Below are 14,626 nucleotides of genomic sequence, written 5' to 3' on the forward strand. Positions count from 1 at the left end.
TCCATTAGATGCGATTTTTGACGCACCTTCTCACCGTCAAAACGACGCTCGTGTGAAAGAGCCCTTATGTTGCGTAATTTAAGGGTTAAATACTGTTGCGAAAACCATTTCCGTGCAGATTTCAGTCGCACAAAAAAACGCGCAGCTTGCTCTACTTTCCTGTGCGCATTTGCACACCAGAAGTCCCCATAGTAGTTAATGGCGATATGCAAATGTGCGCGCAAAATCCGCTAAGAGATGCGTAATTTCGCTGGAGTAGGAACACATCTGGAACTCATTAGACTAATTAGTCATTCCACTTATTATCGTGCCTATTTTTTTGCCGCGTGGAAAAGCGCATGCCTTGCGTGCAAAAACGTACAGCGTAATACGCCGATGCGAAAGCAAAAGAGTATTGTTCGTTCTGCAAATACACAGCGCTCATGCGTGCGCAAATACGCATACGCTTGTGTGAATCTGGGCTGAGAGTCCAGGTGAAGTCCATTGCACGACCACAATATGCCAAGGAGAGAGGTGCCTCGCACGTCTGCACACATCACCGACATAAAGGTGTAAGCCCCGCGATACCTATGGGGTGAGCAGGAAACCCTTTAGGCGCTGCTGAGTTTTCCGGCTTTTTGTAAAACTCTCCTGAATGATGCCATCACTGGATGAGAATCAGCGAGCGATAGAATGGCCATTGCCTTGGGCTCCTTTAATTGCATGTTTGTGTGTTTCTTGGCTCTACTTGTCCACCAGTGAAGTTGTGTGAAATCCCTGAGTGGCGGCGGGAGGAGGTGAGCTGCGGTGGAGGAGGTCAGCCATGAATTATGTGAGAGTGTGTGTTTTATTAGGCAGACACCAGCTGCTGCTCCCACAGGACAGACCTCATGTCTGGGGAGCGCTCTGGTTACAGGCACGGGATGTATAGCCTTTCAAAGGCTGCCTGTGCTTTCCTTCAGACGGATCTCACAGCACTTATATGGGAAAGCCCAATACAGAAGGAAGAAGGGGTAGTGTTACTGGGAGATCCGAAATATGCAACCCATTAACCTTCAGGGAGGGAAGCTGCATATTCAGGTGTGGATCTCATTAGTCAATAGAGGGTGGTATTTCTCTCAGGACAGGGACAGATTGGAACTGGCGGTCTGAGGAGAATGTCATATTGTAAGGTGGCCCAGATCTATCTATCTATTTATCTATCTGCCTACCTCATATCTATCCATCTATTTATCTCATATCTATCTATTTCTATTTATCTATCTCATATCTATCTATCTATCTATCTCATATCTATCTATCTATATCATGAATATCTATCTTATATCTATCTATATCATATCTATCTATCTCATATCTATCTATCTATCTCATATCTATCTATCTCATATCTATCTCAATCTATCTCATATCTATCTATCTCATATCTATTTATCTATCTACCTACCTCACATCTATCCATCTATCTCATATCTATCTATTTCTATTTATCTATCTCATATCTATCTATCTATCTCATATCTATCCATCTATCTACCTACCTCATATCTATCCATCTATCTCATATCTATCTATTTCTATTTATCTATCGCATATCTATCTCATATCTCATATCTCCTATCTATCTATCTATCTATCTATCTATCTATCTATCTATCTATCTATCATATCACTTGTATCTATCTGTCTATCTATCTCATATCTATCAATCTCATATCTATGCATCTATCTTATATCTATGCATCTATCTATCCATCTATCTATCTATCTCATATCTATCTCTCTCATATCTATCCATCCATCTCATATCTATCTATCTATCTCATATTTATTTATCCATCTATCTCATATCTATCTATTTCTATTTATCTATCTTATATTTATCTATCCCATATCTATCTATCTATCTATCTATCTATCTCGTATATATCCATCTACCTATCTCATATATATCTGTCTATCTCATATCTATCTAATGTATCTATCTATCTATCTATCTATCTATCATATCACTTGTATCTATCTGTCTATCTATCTCATATCTATCAATCTCATATCTATGCATCTATCTTATATCTATCTATCCATCTATCTATCTATCTAATATCTATCTATCTCATATCTATCTCATATCTATCCATCCATCTCATATCTATCTATCTATCTCATATCTATCTATCCATCTATCTCATATCTATCTATTTCTATTTATCTATCTCATATTTATCTATCTATCTATCTATCTCATATCTATCCATCTATCTCATATCTATCCATCTATCTCATATCTATCTATTTCTATTTATCTATCTCATATTTATCTATCCCATATCTATCTATCTATCTATCTATCTATCTCGTACATATACATCTACCTATCTCATATCTATCTGTCTATCTCATATCTATCTAATGTATCTATCTATCCATCTATCTATCTCCTATCTATCACATATCTATCTATCTGTCTATCTATCCCATATCTATCTCATATCTATCTATCTCATATCTATCTATTAGAGATGAGCGAGCATGCTCGGTTAAGGCAATTACTCGAGCGAGCATCGCTCTTCTCGAGTAACTGCTTACTGGTCCAAGCAGATTCGAGGGGGCAGCGGGAGGGAGCGGGGAGGAGAGTGGGAGAGATCTCTCTCCCCCCCCCCCCCCCCCCGTCACCCCCCGAATCTGCTCGAACCAGTATGCAGTTACTTGAGAAGAGTGATGCCCGCTCGAGTAACTGCCTTAACCGAGCGTGCTCGCTCATCTCTACTATCTATGTCATATCTATCTATATCTCTATCTAGCAGGTCCAATGACCATTGTTTTCTCCGGTTACGCGGCTGTGATAATCACGGTTGTATAACGGGATAAAACAAAACCACATATTTCAATAGAATTTCAGTGGTTCTGTTTTCAGGATTTTTAGTCGTTAAAACAAAAGATTTGCCCTATCTTCCCGGCACATAGTGAATACATCGCGGAGTTTAAAAAGCCTGCGAAGGGGAGTGGATTCCCCACGCTCATGGTGATAAGCCTTCAGACATGGATTTTAGTGTTAATTTCTGCAGTGGCAAATTTCCTTGCAAATTCTGGTAATGTGAAAGTACCCTCAGGGCTCATTCTCACGGCTATCTGCGTAAAACGCTGTGTGCATAACGCTCTGTGAGACGGCTATCACCGCATAAGGCAGCGATTGTGCATTGCGCATGGCAGTGTATCTTACACACGCAGTCATGCTCAGTGTGGCTAGTTTTTTTTTTATTTCCCCCAATGTCTTATAGCGGGAAATTTTATTTAAATCTTTTTTTTTCCTGTGCTGTCACTAGTCAATGATGAAGAATTGACGATCGCAGATTGCGCAATTCAAACTTGTCTTGTGAGACCGGCCTACAACTGGGCAACTCCTTTAAGAGCTGTCTTACAGATAGTAGACAGTGTAACAACTAGGAGTGTTCACTGGGCTCCCTCTAGAGGAGGGGATAGTTAATGACAGGTTGCTACATCCCCTCCTGCCAGCAGCCACCAGCTGTGACAATGTCTGCCCATGTATCCCGGGTACACAGCACCCGCTGCTGCCCTCCTGCATCCAGACGTGGGAAACAATAGCAGGATGGATGCATAATCTATAAAGTAAGGATTCTGCACCTGATTTCTGACCTCCCTGAGAGGATGACATTACAGTCAGCTTAGCTTCCGTCCTTTGCTGATTGCAGTCTGGATGCTGCATGCGTCTCGGTGATATTGATCCGTTGACACCGCTGATAATTCCTAGCGGGGGTGTGAAGAATGAATACATTATGCCTACAATATGCCATGTTCTCTGCACATGATCCCGCTCCCTCCTCCTCTGTGCCACTTGGATGATTGGCGGGTTCACATTGCTCTGGGCATATACAAATAATCAGTGTAGGTGGTTGGAGAGGGAAATAGACCCCTAGGAAGCCCCCAGACCCCCGCCTTCTTCTTGGCACGGCTTCAAGTGTGGCCAATGACTCATAATGCTGTGTGGCAGAAATGTGTTTTCCTGAATTATCTCCTCCATGGTGAATTCCTCTCTTTTATGAGGCAGTACAATTGCATTTACAGCAGCTATCAGTTTCTGTAATGCAGGGAAGACTCTGGCAGCGGCATTAACCCTCCGCTCCCAGGCCATTCACTCCAACCCCGCTGCATAATAGATGAGACCTTTTAATTATATATATGGGACCACAAATGAGTTTCTCTCTCCCGTTTGCTCCAGTGCTACAGCGTGACTTTTACACTTCTGGCTTTTGTTCTTTTTTTTGGAGGGAATTAGTCTGATCAGTGCTTTTTCTAAAGAACAGGTCTGATCAGGGTGAGGGCAGCATGGCCCATAGGGGCCAAGGACTTGGCATTATAGGCAGTGGGTGATGGGACTTCATATTTATCCGTTTAGTCCTATTACTAATTCTCCTAGTATATGGACCAAATAGTATATATTAGACATTACCTGGAGCTGCATGGTTCTCATTGGTTAGCACTGTTGCCTTGCAGAGATGGGATTTGGGGCTGAAAGCTGATTAAGAACAACATCTGCATGGAGTTTGCATGTTCTTCCCTTGCTTGTTTGCATTGGTTTTCTCCCAGCCCCCCAAAATACACTAAAAAAGGTTAAAATGGAATTAGAATTATGAGCCCCAATGGGAAAAGGAACCAATGAGGATCTCTGTACAGTGCAGCAGAATATGTTGAGGCTATATATATATATTATATATGGGAAGCAAGGGCACATGGCATCACCCCTCCTCCTCACCCATCATCTGGGTCAAATGGTAAGTGTATTCACAGTATATTAGATATTATATGGAGGTATATTTGACCACCCCAGAAGGGTGCATGTGGCATTATCCCCCACTACCACCACATGACTGCATGTGGCATAACCCCCTCCCCTTCTATATATGTATGACATTATATGGAGGTACATCTGACATCCCCACCAGACCCCACTCCATATGAAGGTAATTGCATGTGGCCCTCCCATCCATAGAAGGACCCCAAATGATACATCCCATTACCCCAGCAAAACCTTAAATCAAACAACAGGATAAATTTTAACGAGTTTATTTCATAAAACTCCTGCAAGTTTGGGAAGTTTTTGACACAAAAACACCACAAGAACTTTGGCATTACACATTTGTACCAATTGTACAAAACTAAAAAAAAACGAAAAAATTCTCAGTCTTATTACAAAATGGTCATTTATACAAGATTTTCATCATAAAAAAGTGTGAAATTCCACATACGTGGAAATAAATAATTAGATTGTCTCTATACGGCAAGGTCCCATACAACGGAACCAATCGATACAATAGTCTTACAGAGGAGTTCACCAGGGTCTCCAGACAGACTCGGTGGTGTCCGGCCCGGTGCTGACACCCAGTGGGCTTACTGACTGCGACATGTGGGACATCTTGTGGCTGAAGGTGGTGAGTCCTTGTACTGGAGATTGGGCTTGAGCCCCACCGCTGGATGTGACATTTCCATTGGCATATAGAGGGATAACAGGTCCAGGGCTGGAAGCATAAGCAGGGTTGGGGATCAGGAAAGCAAACTGTCCATCAGTGGCTGGGACCAACTGGAAACCTCCCTGGAAGACCTTAGGAGATACAGCCTCGGCTGTGGTCATCTTGCAGGGCATGGGCACTGGAGCAGAGGCGACTGGTGCAGAGGGCAGCTGGACATGCAGGGGTTGGCTGGATGGAGGAGGCTGTTGGTAATTCATAGCCACGATCTGACCCAAGCAGCTGGAGAGATGGCCGAGAAGACGTGTCCTGACCTCAGTGTTCACCCCTTCACAGGTAGAGAGGAAGCGGGTGACTTCATTCATGCACTCATTGAATCCAGCCCTGTACTTTCCAAGGACTGAGGGATCAGCAGTCAGGGCAGCTTTGGGGAGGAAAGAAGAGGTCAAGATTAGTCATTGCAATCACAATATTGCAACCTTACAGGTGTTCATCATCAATAGCTACCCAATATAGACCATCCCTTTGTGTTCATGTCACCCCACCACGTCACTACTATATACAGGTGATCACATAAACATGCTGTATAGGAAATAACTAGTTGGAAGACCTCCAGCCACCACTGTAGAAGAACCACAAGCTCCAGCATTCTCACTAAGGGTAGCTGGGTGATCAGTTGAATTCTTCACAAGCCCCATATACTCTATGAGCAAAGTACATGAAAGACCCCACCAGGCACATGCAACAGAGCTATATAATAATGGGACAGCTACCTGTCATTTGGACTCTCTGCAAGTTCCTCAAGTGTTTGACTGTCATTTCCAAAATATCAGCCTTCTCCAACTTGGAATGTCTTGAGCTCTGCAAGGAGGGAAGGAAAAAAAGAATTGATCTCATGAACACCAGCAGCACAGAGGGATACAGCAGGATGATAAAGAGGATGTGAGAAGTAAACCTCTAAGGCTGCCTAGAACTTACATCTTTCTTAAGAGCATCCAGGATGAGGGTCTTGAGTTGCCCCAGGCTCTCATTGATACGAGCTCTCCTGCGCTTTTCCATGATGGGCTTGGACGACTGGAAAATAAAAGGAGTGATCAGTAATCAGCGGGTAATGATGTGCATGCAGATCCTGGCATGTGATGGCATCAGTGGGCACATCGTGATGGCATGCATTTACCTTTCTGTGCTCGCTGGCACTTTTAGGTTTATCCGGGGTCTGGGCAGAGCTGGCCGGCGCCCCTGCAATAGGGGAAGCAGTGGGTTTCTCCATGCTATCAGCAGGCATGATCCTTCCAATAGAGGGTGGTTAATATCCGAGTACCCGTGCCGCCTGTGTATCTAATCCTTGTGTATCCCGGCTGCGGGCTGCGCTCCTTATATACCGCGCGCTGCTGCTCCCCATTCGTGTGAAACCTTCTCTGCATTCTTTCCCACACTCGCTGCAGCCAATCAGCGGCAGGGGCTCGCCCACACTGCGCCTTGATTGGTCAGAACGCGGCCTCCTCCGGGCCCCCCTCCTCCCCGCGCCCGCAGGCTGCCAGTCACGCGTTTGGCTCATACCAGGGATCAGGGCTGGCAATGGAGCAAAGCAGAGGGGCTGGAGAGAGCCCGGGTCACCGGGGAGAGCGGGCAGTCCTCCGGGCACCGTGCTCAGCACATGGGGAAGGTGCGTGCTGCATGCTCCTGTATTACCCCGCCAGCACAGCTGCTGCAGAACTTCTTGGCAAATAAATAAACAGTAGGCTTGCAAGCAGTAGAAAACCATAAAAGCTCATTAAATATGATTATTATTTCTACGGTTGCCGCTTGATCAATTTTCCAGCCTTATTTGTCTTCATTCAGTCGTCACCGATTTTTCGCAGCGGGATCTCATAGGCATGAAAGCAGTTAAGAACGATCAATTAATTGTTCTCTGCATTTAATCCATAAGGACTCATTCACACAGGCGTATATCCGCGCATTTACACTTTTTTTTTTCATGTGCGTAATACCTGCAAATAGAAACCATTGATTTTAATGGGTCATTCATATTCGCGCATTTTTGTGGTGGATTTCAGAGGTATAGCTGCGCTTATACGGAGCGATTATCGCTGGATCGGGCGAATTTGAATGATAATCGTTCAGTGTAAACATGATGAACAATAAGCAATAATTATAATTTGTTTGCTGACGGCATTTGCACTAAGTGATTATCGGTCACATTCCCGCGATCCAATAATAATGGTTCCGTGTAAAAAGGCCCTAAGGTTGTGTTCACATCTGTGCTGCTCAGGGCCTCCAGCTCTGGTCTGGCAGAAAAATCTCAACATGCTGCGCTATCTTGACCTGGAAAATGCCAGCCAACATACTGGAAGTTGGGCTGTTTGAGTCCAGCATCTACTGGTGCTGGCTCTAGTGCTTCCGTTTTTTCGCTTGTCTGTCTTGTCGGATGGAGGTAAACGTAAAAGCCCAGATGTGAACAAGAACAAGTCTAGGAGAAATAAGAAAAGGAATGTATTAAAGGGAATCTGTCAGATACTTTGAGTCCTATAAGCTAAATGTATGGGCTTAAAGTAGGTGACCCGCTGAGTCCGGGGAAGTGGTTGTCCCCGGTGTCATTGCTGAAACCGTCTGCTGCAATGCACTGAGTGGCGTGCTAAGTAGTCCACCCATTCTAGCTTAGAATGAGAGGACTACTTAGCATGCCGATCAAAGCTCTGACACCTAGGGAAAAGTTGGGCAGGTAAGTATACAACTTACATCCTCGGACTAAGAGGGTCAGCGACTTTGAGCCAATACGCTTTGCTCTGAGTCTTTTTAACATTGCGTTCCTTTTTTGAGCCATATTCATGCAGCATTTTGATACATTTTTGTTGTCTTAAGAATTGATACATTTTACAACAGTATTGATAGAATTGATACATTTCACAACAGTATTAAAAGAATTGATACATTTTACAACAGTATTGATAGAATTGATACATTTTACAACAGCATTGATAGAATTGATACATTTTACAACAGCATTGATAGAATTGATACATTTTACAACAGCATTGATCGATCTTTCCCCAATGCGTTTTACAACTAGACCTTATACGCGGCCAGCACATTGATATATAACAGTCCGCACAAAAGATTCCAGCGCATAAATTTAGAATTTACAGAATTTCACGTTTTTAATATCCAACCAACCATTGCGAGAGCTCAGCGCCCGGGTGGTCCTGTACAGCTGCCTTCCTTTTTTGGCTGCAGAATGAATCCTACAAAAACCATATAGCCATGCCGTGAATTCGCCGTAGATATGAGCCCGGGCAGACGCTGGCTTGTGCCGTGTTAGGTTTGGCTCACTGTAATGTTTTTAAATTGGGGATACATATGAGTTGAAAGTTGACTGCGATCCTGCTATTGATGTTAAAACTGAAGCTTGACTCTGTATTTACTGTAAACAAGGAGCCGTTTCGCAGCTTGTGCTTCATTACAATGCCATTTTGAAAAAAGCCAATAACATTACAAAAAGTAAATATTTCCACTTGAACATTTTCTCATCGTTCACCTCAGTGGTAACCGGAGATGTTTGTGTTTATTAGTGTTTGAGACAAAAACCATTTTTAACCTTTGGGACTGTTGCCGCCTTGTGCTGGACTCTGATGTTACATGAAACATTCCCACGCTGCAGAAGTTGACTAAATGCACATCATTACTCCAGATTGACAGGCATTATCTACAAATGTGTTCTTGTGTTCAAAACACCCTTCGCTGCTACTTGTAAAACATGTATTTGCAACATTATGTCAAATGACAGGACTCAAACCCTAACGTGAGTCACTGGGCTTGAAATCCATTTAAGGCCACATTCACATCTGCGTTAGAGGCTCGTTTCGGAGTCTCCAGCATCAAATCCAAGACGAAGTTCAAAGCATGCTGCGCTATTTTGTTCAGGAAAAAGCTGGAAGGCATGATGGAAGCCAAACGGACCCCTTTATAGTCAATGGGGTCCATTGAACTCCGCCATAGGATGAAGACATTTGGGTAGGCATTCCATTTTCCTGCTGTCATAATTGAAGCTCAGCGCAGATGGGAATGTGCATTTGGTTTCCGTCATGGGGGCAGGAGAACGGAATCCCTGCAGGAAGATAATCCATGCTCTGACAGAACCAAATGGTGCCAAACAAGACCTATTGACTAGATTTGTCTGGATTCCATTCTGCCTTACAGGGTTTTCCTGGCAGCATGCTGCGCTATTTTGTCTGGGATTTTGAGATGCATCTGCATCTAATGTGTGTTTTGTCAATAACAAGCCCCAGTGGCGATCTATAGCATCAGCACAATGTATAATGTCAGTCTACAACTTCTATTAAAGGGGTTTTATGAGTTAGTTTTTTATATAGTTTGTGCCCCCCCCCCCCCCCCCATATAAAATCAATGTACTCACCGTGGCATCGGACCTCTGCTTCAGCAGTCCACTGCCACGGTATCTGACGTTGCCGTCAAAAGTTTGGTTCGTCCGGTTTGCCCAATTTGAGCAGTGGTGGGGAGCAGTGCAGCACTGCGGAGGTGAGTATTTTTATTATATCGGGGGTCAATCCGTCCACTGTGACCAATGCTTAAATACTGCAGAGAAGCCCTTGTTGTAACATGCATGCGACACACTATTGAAAGCGCACACTGTTGCATGTATTCTTCTGGGAGAGAGTACAGTGGAAGGACCATATGGCGACACATGGAGTGCCTATGTGTAGCGACCTTGTATGCCACCACACAAGGTCTGTAAACAAGGCAGTGGTATGTGCATTGATCTTGCTTTGCCCTTCCTGAAAGGAACAATTCAACACTTGCGCAGCTCCGTAATATGGCACCCATAGACGCTAGGGACCAGGGGCGTAAGTAAAGGCAAAGGGGCCTTGATGCAAAAGGTGAGCTGGGCCCCCCCCTCCTCTATCTGTATCTGTACCCGTACCCATACCTAAACCATGCTGCACAGAGACATAACTTGAAGCTTCTGGGCTCCAATGCAAAACCTGTAACAGGGCCCCCAACTATAATGCTTTATTCATAGTACTGGGCTCCCTATATGGAGAAGAGAGGCCTTATGGGCCCCCTAAGGCTCCTGGGCCCGGGTGCAACCGCATCCCCTGCACCCTCTATAGTTACGCTCCTGCTAGGGACCTATTCTCTACCTTTATCTGGCCGAGTTTTCTTTTCCCACTGATTCATATGGAATGCTTGGGACAAAACTTGTAGCATGTACTATATTGCGCTGTGTTATGGCGGTATTTATGATATGTATGTCGCAGATCTTCAGGATCTGTACAGTAAATGTCCCTTGAGGATTTGTGGCCAGATCTATGGCGAGCGCTCCTGGCAAGGTACAGCTATCAGTCAGCATTCTGCTCCAGCTATAGCAGTTGTTCTCGCTGCCTGTATATATACATGAAATGTGCAGACAGGCTGATACGCCAGAAACCACTTTACCCTATAAATGAAGATAGTAACTTGCAGTTGGCACCGGGCGTAACCTGCTGGGGATGAAAAGAGAGCATGATTGGGATATGTCCGCCATTTATATCAGATCGACACCTTGGGTGACTTTAATAACATTTACGTATTCTGCATTACTCTTAACGTGCTGTGCGGGACTCTAAAGGGTTAATTTGTCATATCTCATTTCGAGATATCGGTCGGGGAATCTAGTGTTCCGGTTGTGATATTCTGCACGCTGCATGGCCGGTTTGTTTAGTGAATTCTTGCTTGCAACTGTTGCTTGTTCACATCTACGCAATTCATTCCGTTTTCCTGCTCTGGCAAAACAGATGATGGAACCAAATGGCGCGGAACAGATCCACTATCAAGTGACCCTCTGGTCGCGGGACATAATTCTGTCCCAAGACAAGAGTGTAGAGGGGGTATATAGTCTGCACCCGATCCTCCGTCCCTGTGTTGCGCTGGTTCCGGTCCCATTTCTGGGAGACCAAGATGGCGGCTGACATTTTTAGACCACCTAATGGCACATGCTGTGCTCAAGATGTGTTCTTTACCTGCGCCATTACGCAGCGTATCACGCATCTCCAAGCGTATCGCACATCCCCACTGACTTCTATGGGGACTTTTGGTGTTAAATGCGCAAAAAAATAAGACCATGTTGCGTATTTTTTCGTGTGATTGAAATGTGCAGGGAAAAAAATCAATGCGTTCTATTCACTGCGCGTTTGTGCGCACAAATACGGCCGTGTGAAGTCAGCCTGAACGAGAAATCGCACATGTAAATTCCATTGCACATGAAGGATTGCACTTTCGTATGACTTTTGTAAGTGTTGCAACGCGCAAAACTCGCACAATCCATCACCTTCAGACGAACGTATGCGCAAATACGTGTGCCTCACATATTTTCACAGTAAGAGGTGGATTTGCACACGCGTCTGCGCACTGTACTGTACGTTTTTACGCCTGTTCATACGTCCCCTGCCCTGATTTTAAAAGGCTATTTAGTCTAATGAGCTCCAGATGTGTTCTCTACTTTCACAGAATTGCGCAGCGTATTACGCCTCCCATAGACGTCTATGGGGTCCATGCTGCGCAAATACGCAGAAATATAATTCTTATGCGTCGTTAATGAGAATTTATTGACATCCATGGATTCTATTCCCTGCGCTAATTCCACGCCCCGAGGTCGTTGTCTCTGCTGAGGAACTACAAGTACAAGCATCTCCTGCCATACTGCATGTCTACAGTACAGTGTAGATGGTCGGGCCGCAGCGAGCAGCAACAGCAGCAGCGGCCGGGCAGGAGTGTGTGCGCAGCCAGCTGTGTGCCGAGGGAGAAGGCAGCCGACAGCCACGCGTAGAGACTACGGCTGGCATTCCAGCAGCCAATCACCTGCCGCCTGGCTCCACGCCTGCCGCTGATTGGTCGCAGTCGAGCCGAGCTGTCAATCAAAGCCAGCCGGGGTAAGGTTCCAGCAGCTGTGAGCGCTCCCGGCCTGCAGCCGCCGCCTCCTCCCCTGTCTGTACTCTCCATCACCCGGGAGCACGTGCCAAAGTGCTGCTGGCTTTCTGCGGAGTGCACAGGCAGCCGGCTCCCAGCCCAGCCACAGCGCAGGAGGGCGGGGGAGCAGCGGAGAAGAGCCTGGGAAAACTCCTCCCCTGCAGCTTCCAGCGCACACAGCACTCACAGGGCAAACACTGGCTCCTCTGTCCCACCAAAGTCAATACAGACGCTTTTTTATGCAGCCAGTTATGGATTTTTCCCCTAACTTTTGCGCCCTCGGGTGTTTTTCTTGCTAACCTTTTGCAACTAGGAAGCATTGTAAAAATATACACGGCGCAGCCACGCGAATAACACGCCAAGGAGCGCGCTTCACACGCCACATCGGCGCCAGGCTGCACACCGCCATATACTCAGCCGTACCTTTAGATCGCATTAGCAGAATATCACTTGTGATATCGGTACTTTGCCGCCGTTGAGATCATAGTCTTCCGGGAAAAATGTCTTGCCGTCGTATTAAGGGCTCCTTCAGGGCTTCTTCAGACGACCGTGTGTGCGCAGAGAATAGAATCCGTACGTGTCAATGGGATTCTTCTTATGAACGCGTCTCCTGCGCGCAGAAAATAATAGGACCCGGTCTATCATTCTGCGTATCGCGCAGCAAGGACCCCATTGAAGCCTATGGGAGGAGCACAAATGCACGCTGCGCAATTCTGGGAAATGACACATCTGGACCTCTTTAGGCTAAATAGCCTTCTAGATCAGGGTGGTGGTGGGGGGGTTGTGAGCGCATGTGAGTAGGTCATGCGTGTGCAAAACGTACAGTACTATGCGCTGATACACACAAATAGCTACCTCATTCACTGCACAAATGCATATGGTCATCTGATGCCTTTACACGGATGTATTTGATCGCACAGTACGCAGAGAATAGAGCCGATCGATTTCAATGGGTTCATTCAAATGCGAGTATTTTACGTGCGTATTTTTGACTGCGCCAAACAAAAAAATAGAACATGCTGTTATCTTTCTGCGTATTTGCGGTCCCCATAGAAGTCAAGGGGGCTGCAGAAATGTGTGCATTGCGCAAGGAGATGCGTGAGACACTGCGCAATTCTGCTGGAAAGAGAGCACATCCGGAACTCATTAGACAAATTAAGCATTTCAAGCGGTGCGATGACCCGTCATGATGATTTTTTTAGCAATGTTTTGAAAATTAACCCTTTCCAAACCCTCACCCCACATTAAGATTTCCCTGCATAGCTCCAATGATGGACGAGGGCAGTCTGCATATGTATGTTACTTTGGAACTCTGTCCTGTATACTGTAAATCAGGGCCGTGCTGGATTAGAAAAGGTTGAAACCACCCAAGAGTTTCTGCAGCTGCTCCCATGAGGCACCTACCGCCTCCCTTCTCATATGCAGCATAGCCGCCCCGCTCGTCATTGGCTTCAGCCCTGTTTAGATTTGAGAATTGTTTTATGAGTGTAGATAGAACCTGGCCATTGTTAGCGATGTAAGCGCTTTAGCTAATAGAGCGCCTGCCACTTGTTTCCCCGACTGCTTTATACAAAACAGGTTACTTTTTTACAATGTGTCCTTATATCAATAAACATGGAGCTGCAGAGATGGCAACATTTGTATTACTCTGGAGTGAGACCATAGATGTTTATCCAACAATGTAAATCTAAACATAAAAACACTACCCCATCACCACAAACACTGTCATAGGAGAAATAACACTCCGGATATCAGGGGGGTTCATCTTGTAATATTACTTGGTGAAATGGGGCCGTGGGAAAATACTCCCAAGTCGTGAGAGCAAATATTGTTCCTGGAAGAATGATAGATGGATGGCGATGTTCAGGAGACAGACACAAATGTAGAAGAAACCTTAAAGGAACCACACAAAGGGCTCATGGATATGGCAATGCCAAGTGCGCAGACGCAGCATAGCGCCACACGGAGTTCTGGGTTTGAATGATGGCGCTGTGGGCACTCCATATGCCCGTTTATGGATGTATTCTCCTTAAGAAGTACTGCTTCGAGGGCAGAACGCCCCTATAATAGGGCAGAGGAACGTGCCATGTAAAATCCAAGGCCATACAATAAGGGAAGCTCTAGAATTATATCTCTTATCGAAAACTAATGGTTTCTTAAATGGGTATTCCCATCTCAGCAAGTTATCCCCAATCCAC

At 45.3% G+C, this 14,626-nt stretch overlaps 1 protein-coding gene across 1 annotated transcript; it reads right to left on the reverse strand.

Moving 5' to 3' along the window:
* Positions 1-5,048: 5,048 nt before the first annotated feature.
* Positions 5,049-6,828, reverse strand: HES4 (hes family bHLH transcription factor 4). The gene is made up of 4 exons (XM_066606892.1): positions 6,643-6,828; positions 6,444-6,539; positions 6,239-6,326; positions 5,049-5,889 (listed from the first exon to the last, which is right to left on the reverse strand). The coding sequence occupies exons 1-4, from the start codon at positions 6,748-6,750 to the stop codon at positions 5,330-5,332; spliced, it is 852 nt and encodes a 283-aa protein (XP_066462989.1). The 5' UTR covers positions 6,751-6,828; the 3' UTR covers positions 5,049-5,329.
* Between the last annotated feature and the right edge of the window lie 7,798 nt (positions 6,829-14,626).

This window comes from Eleutherodactylus coqui, chromosome 6 (genome assembly GCF_035609145.1).
Source record: "Eleutherodactylus coqui strain aEleCoq1 chromosome 6, aEleCoq1.hap1, whole genome shotgun sequence".
Classification (NCBI taxonomy): domain Eukaryota; kingdom Metazoa; phylum Chordata; class Amphibia; order Anura; family Eleutherodactylidae; genus Eleutherodactylus; species Eleutherodactylus coqui.

Bases quoted from the DNA above. Each gene is read 5' to 3' on its own strand.
- HES4 (XM_066606892.1), bottom strand. From the start codon at position 6,750: ATGCCTGCTGATAGCATGGAGAAACCCACTGCTTCCCCTATTGCAGGG. The intron at 6,540-6,642 runs GTAAATGCATGC...TTTATTTTCCAG, and splicing joins GTGCCAGCGAGCACAGAAAG to TCGTCCAAGCCCATCATGGA. The intron at 6,327-6,443 runs GTAAGTTCTAGG...CCCTCCTTGCAG, and splicing joins TGGATGCTCTTAAGAAAGAT to AGCTCAAGACATTCCAAGTT.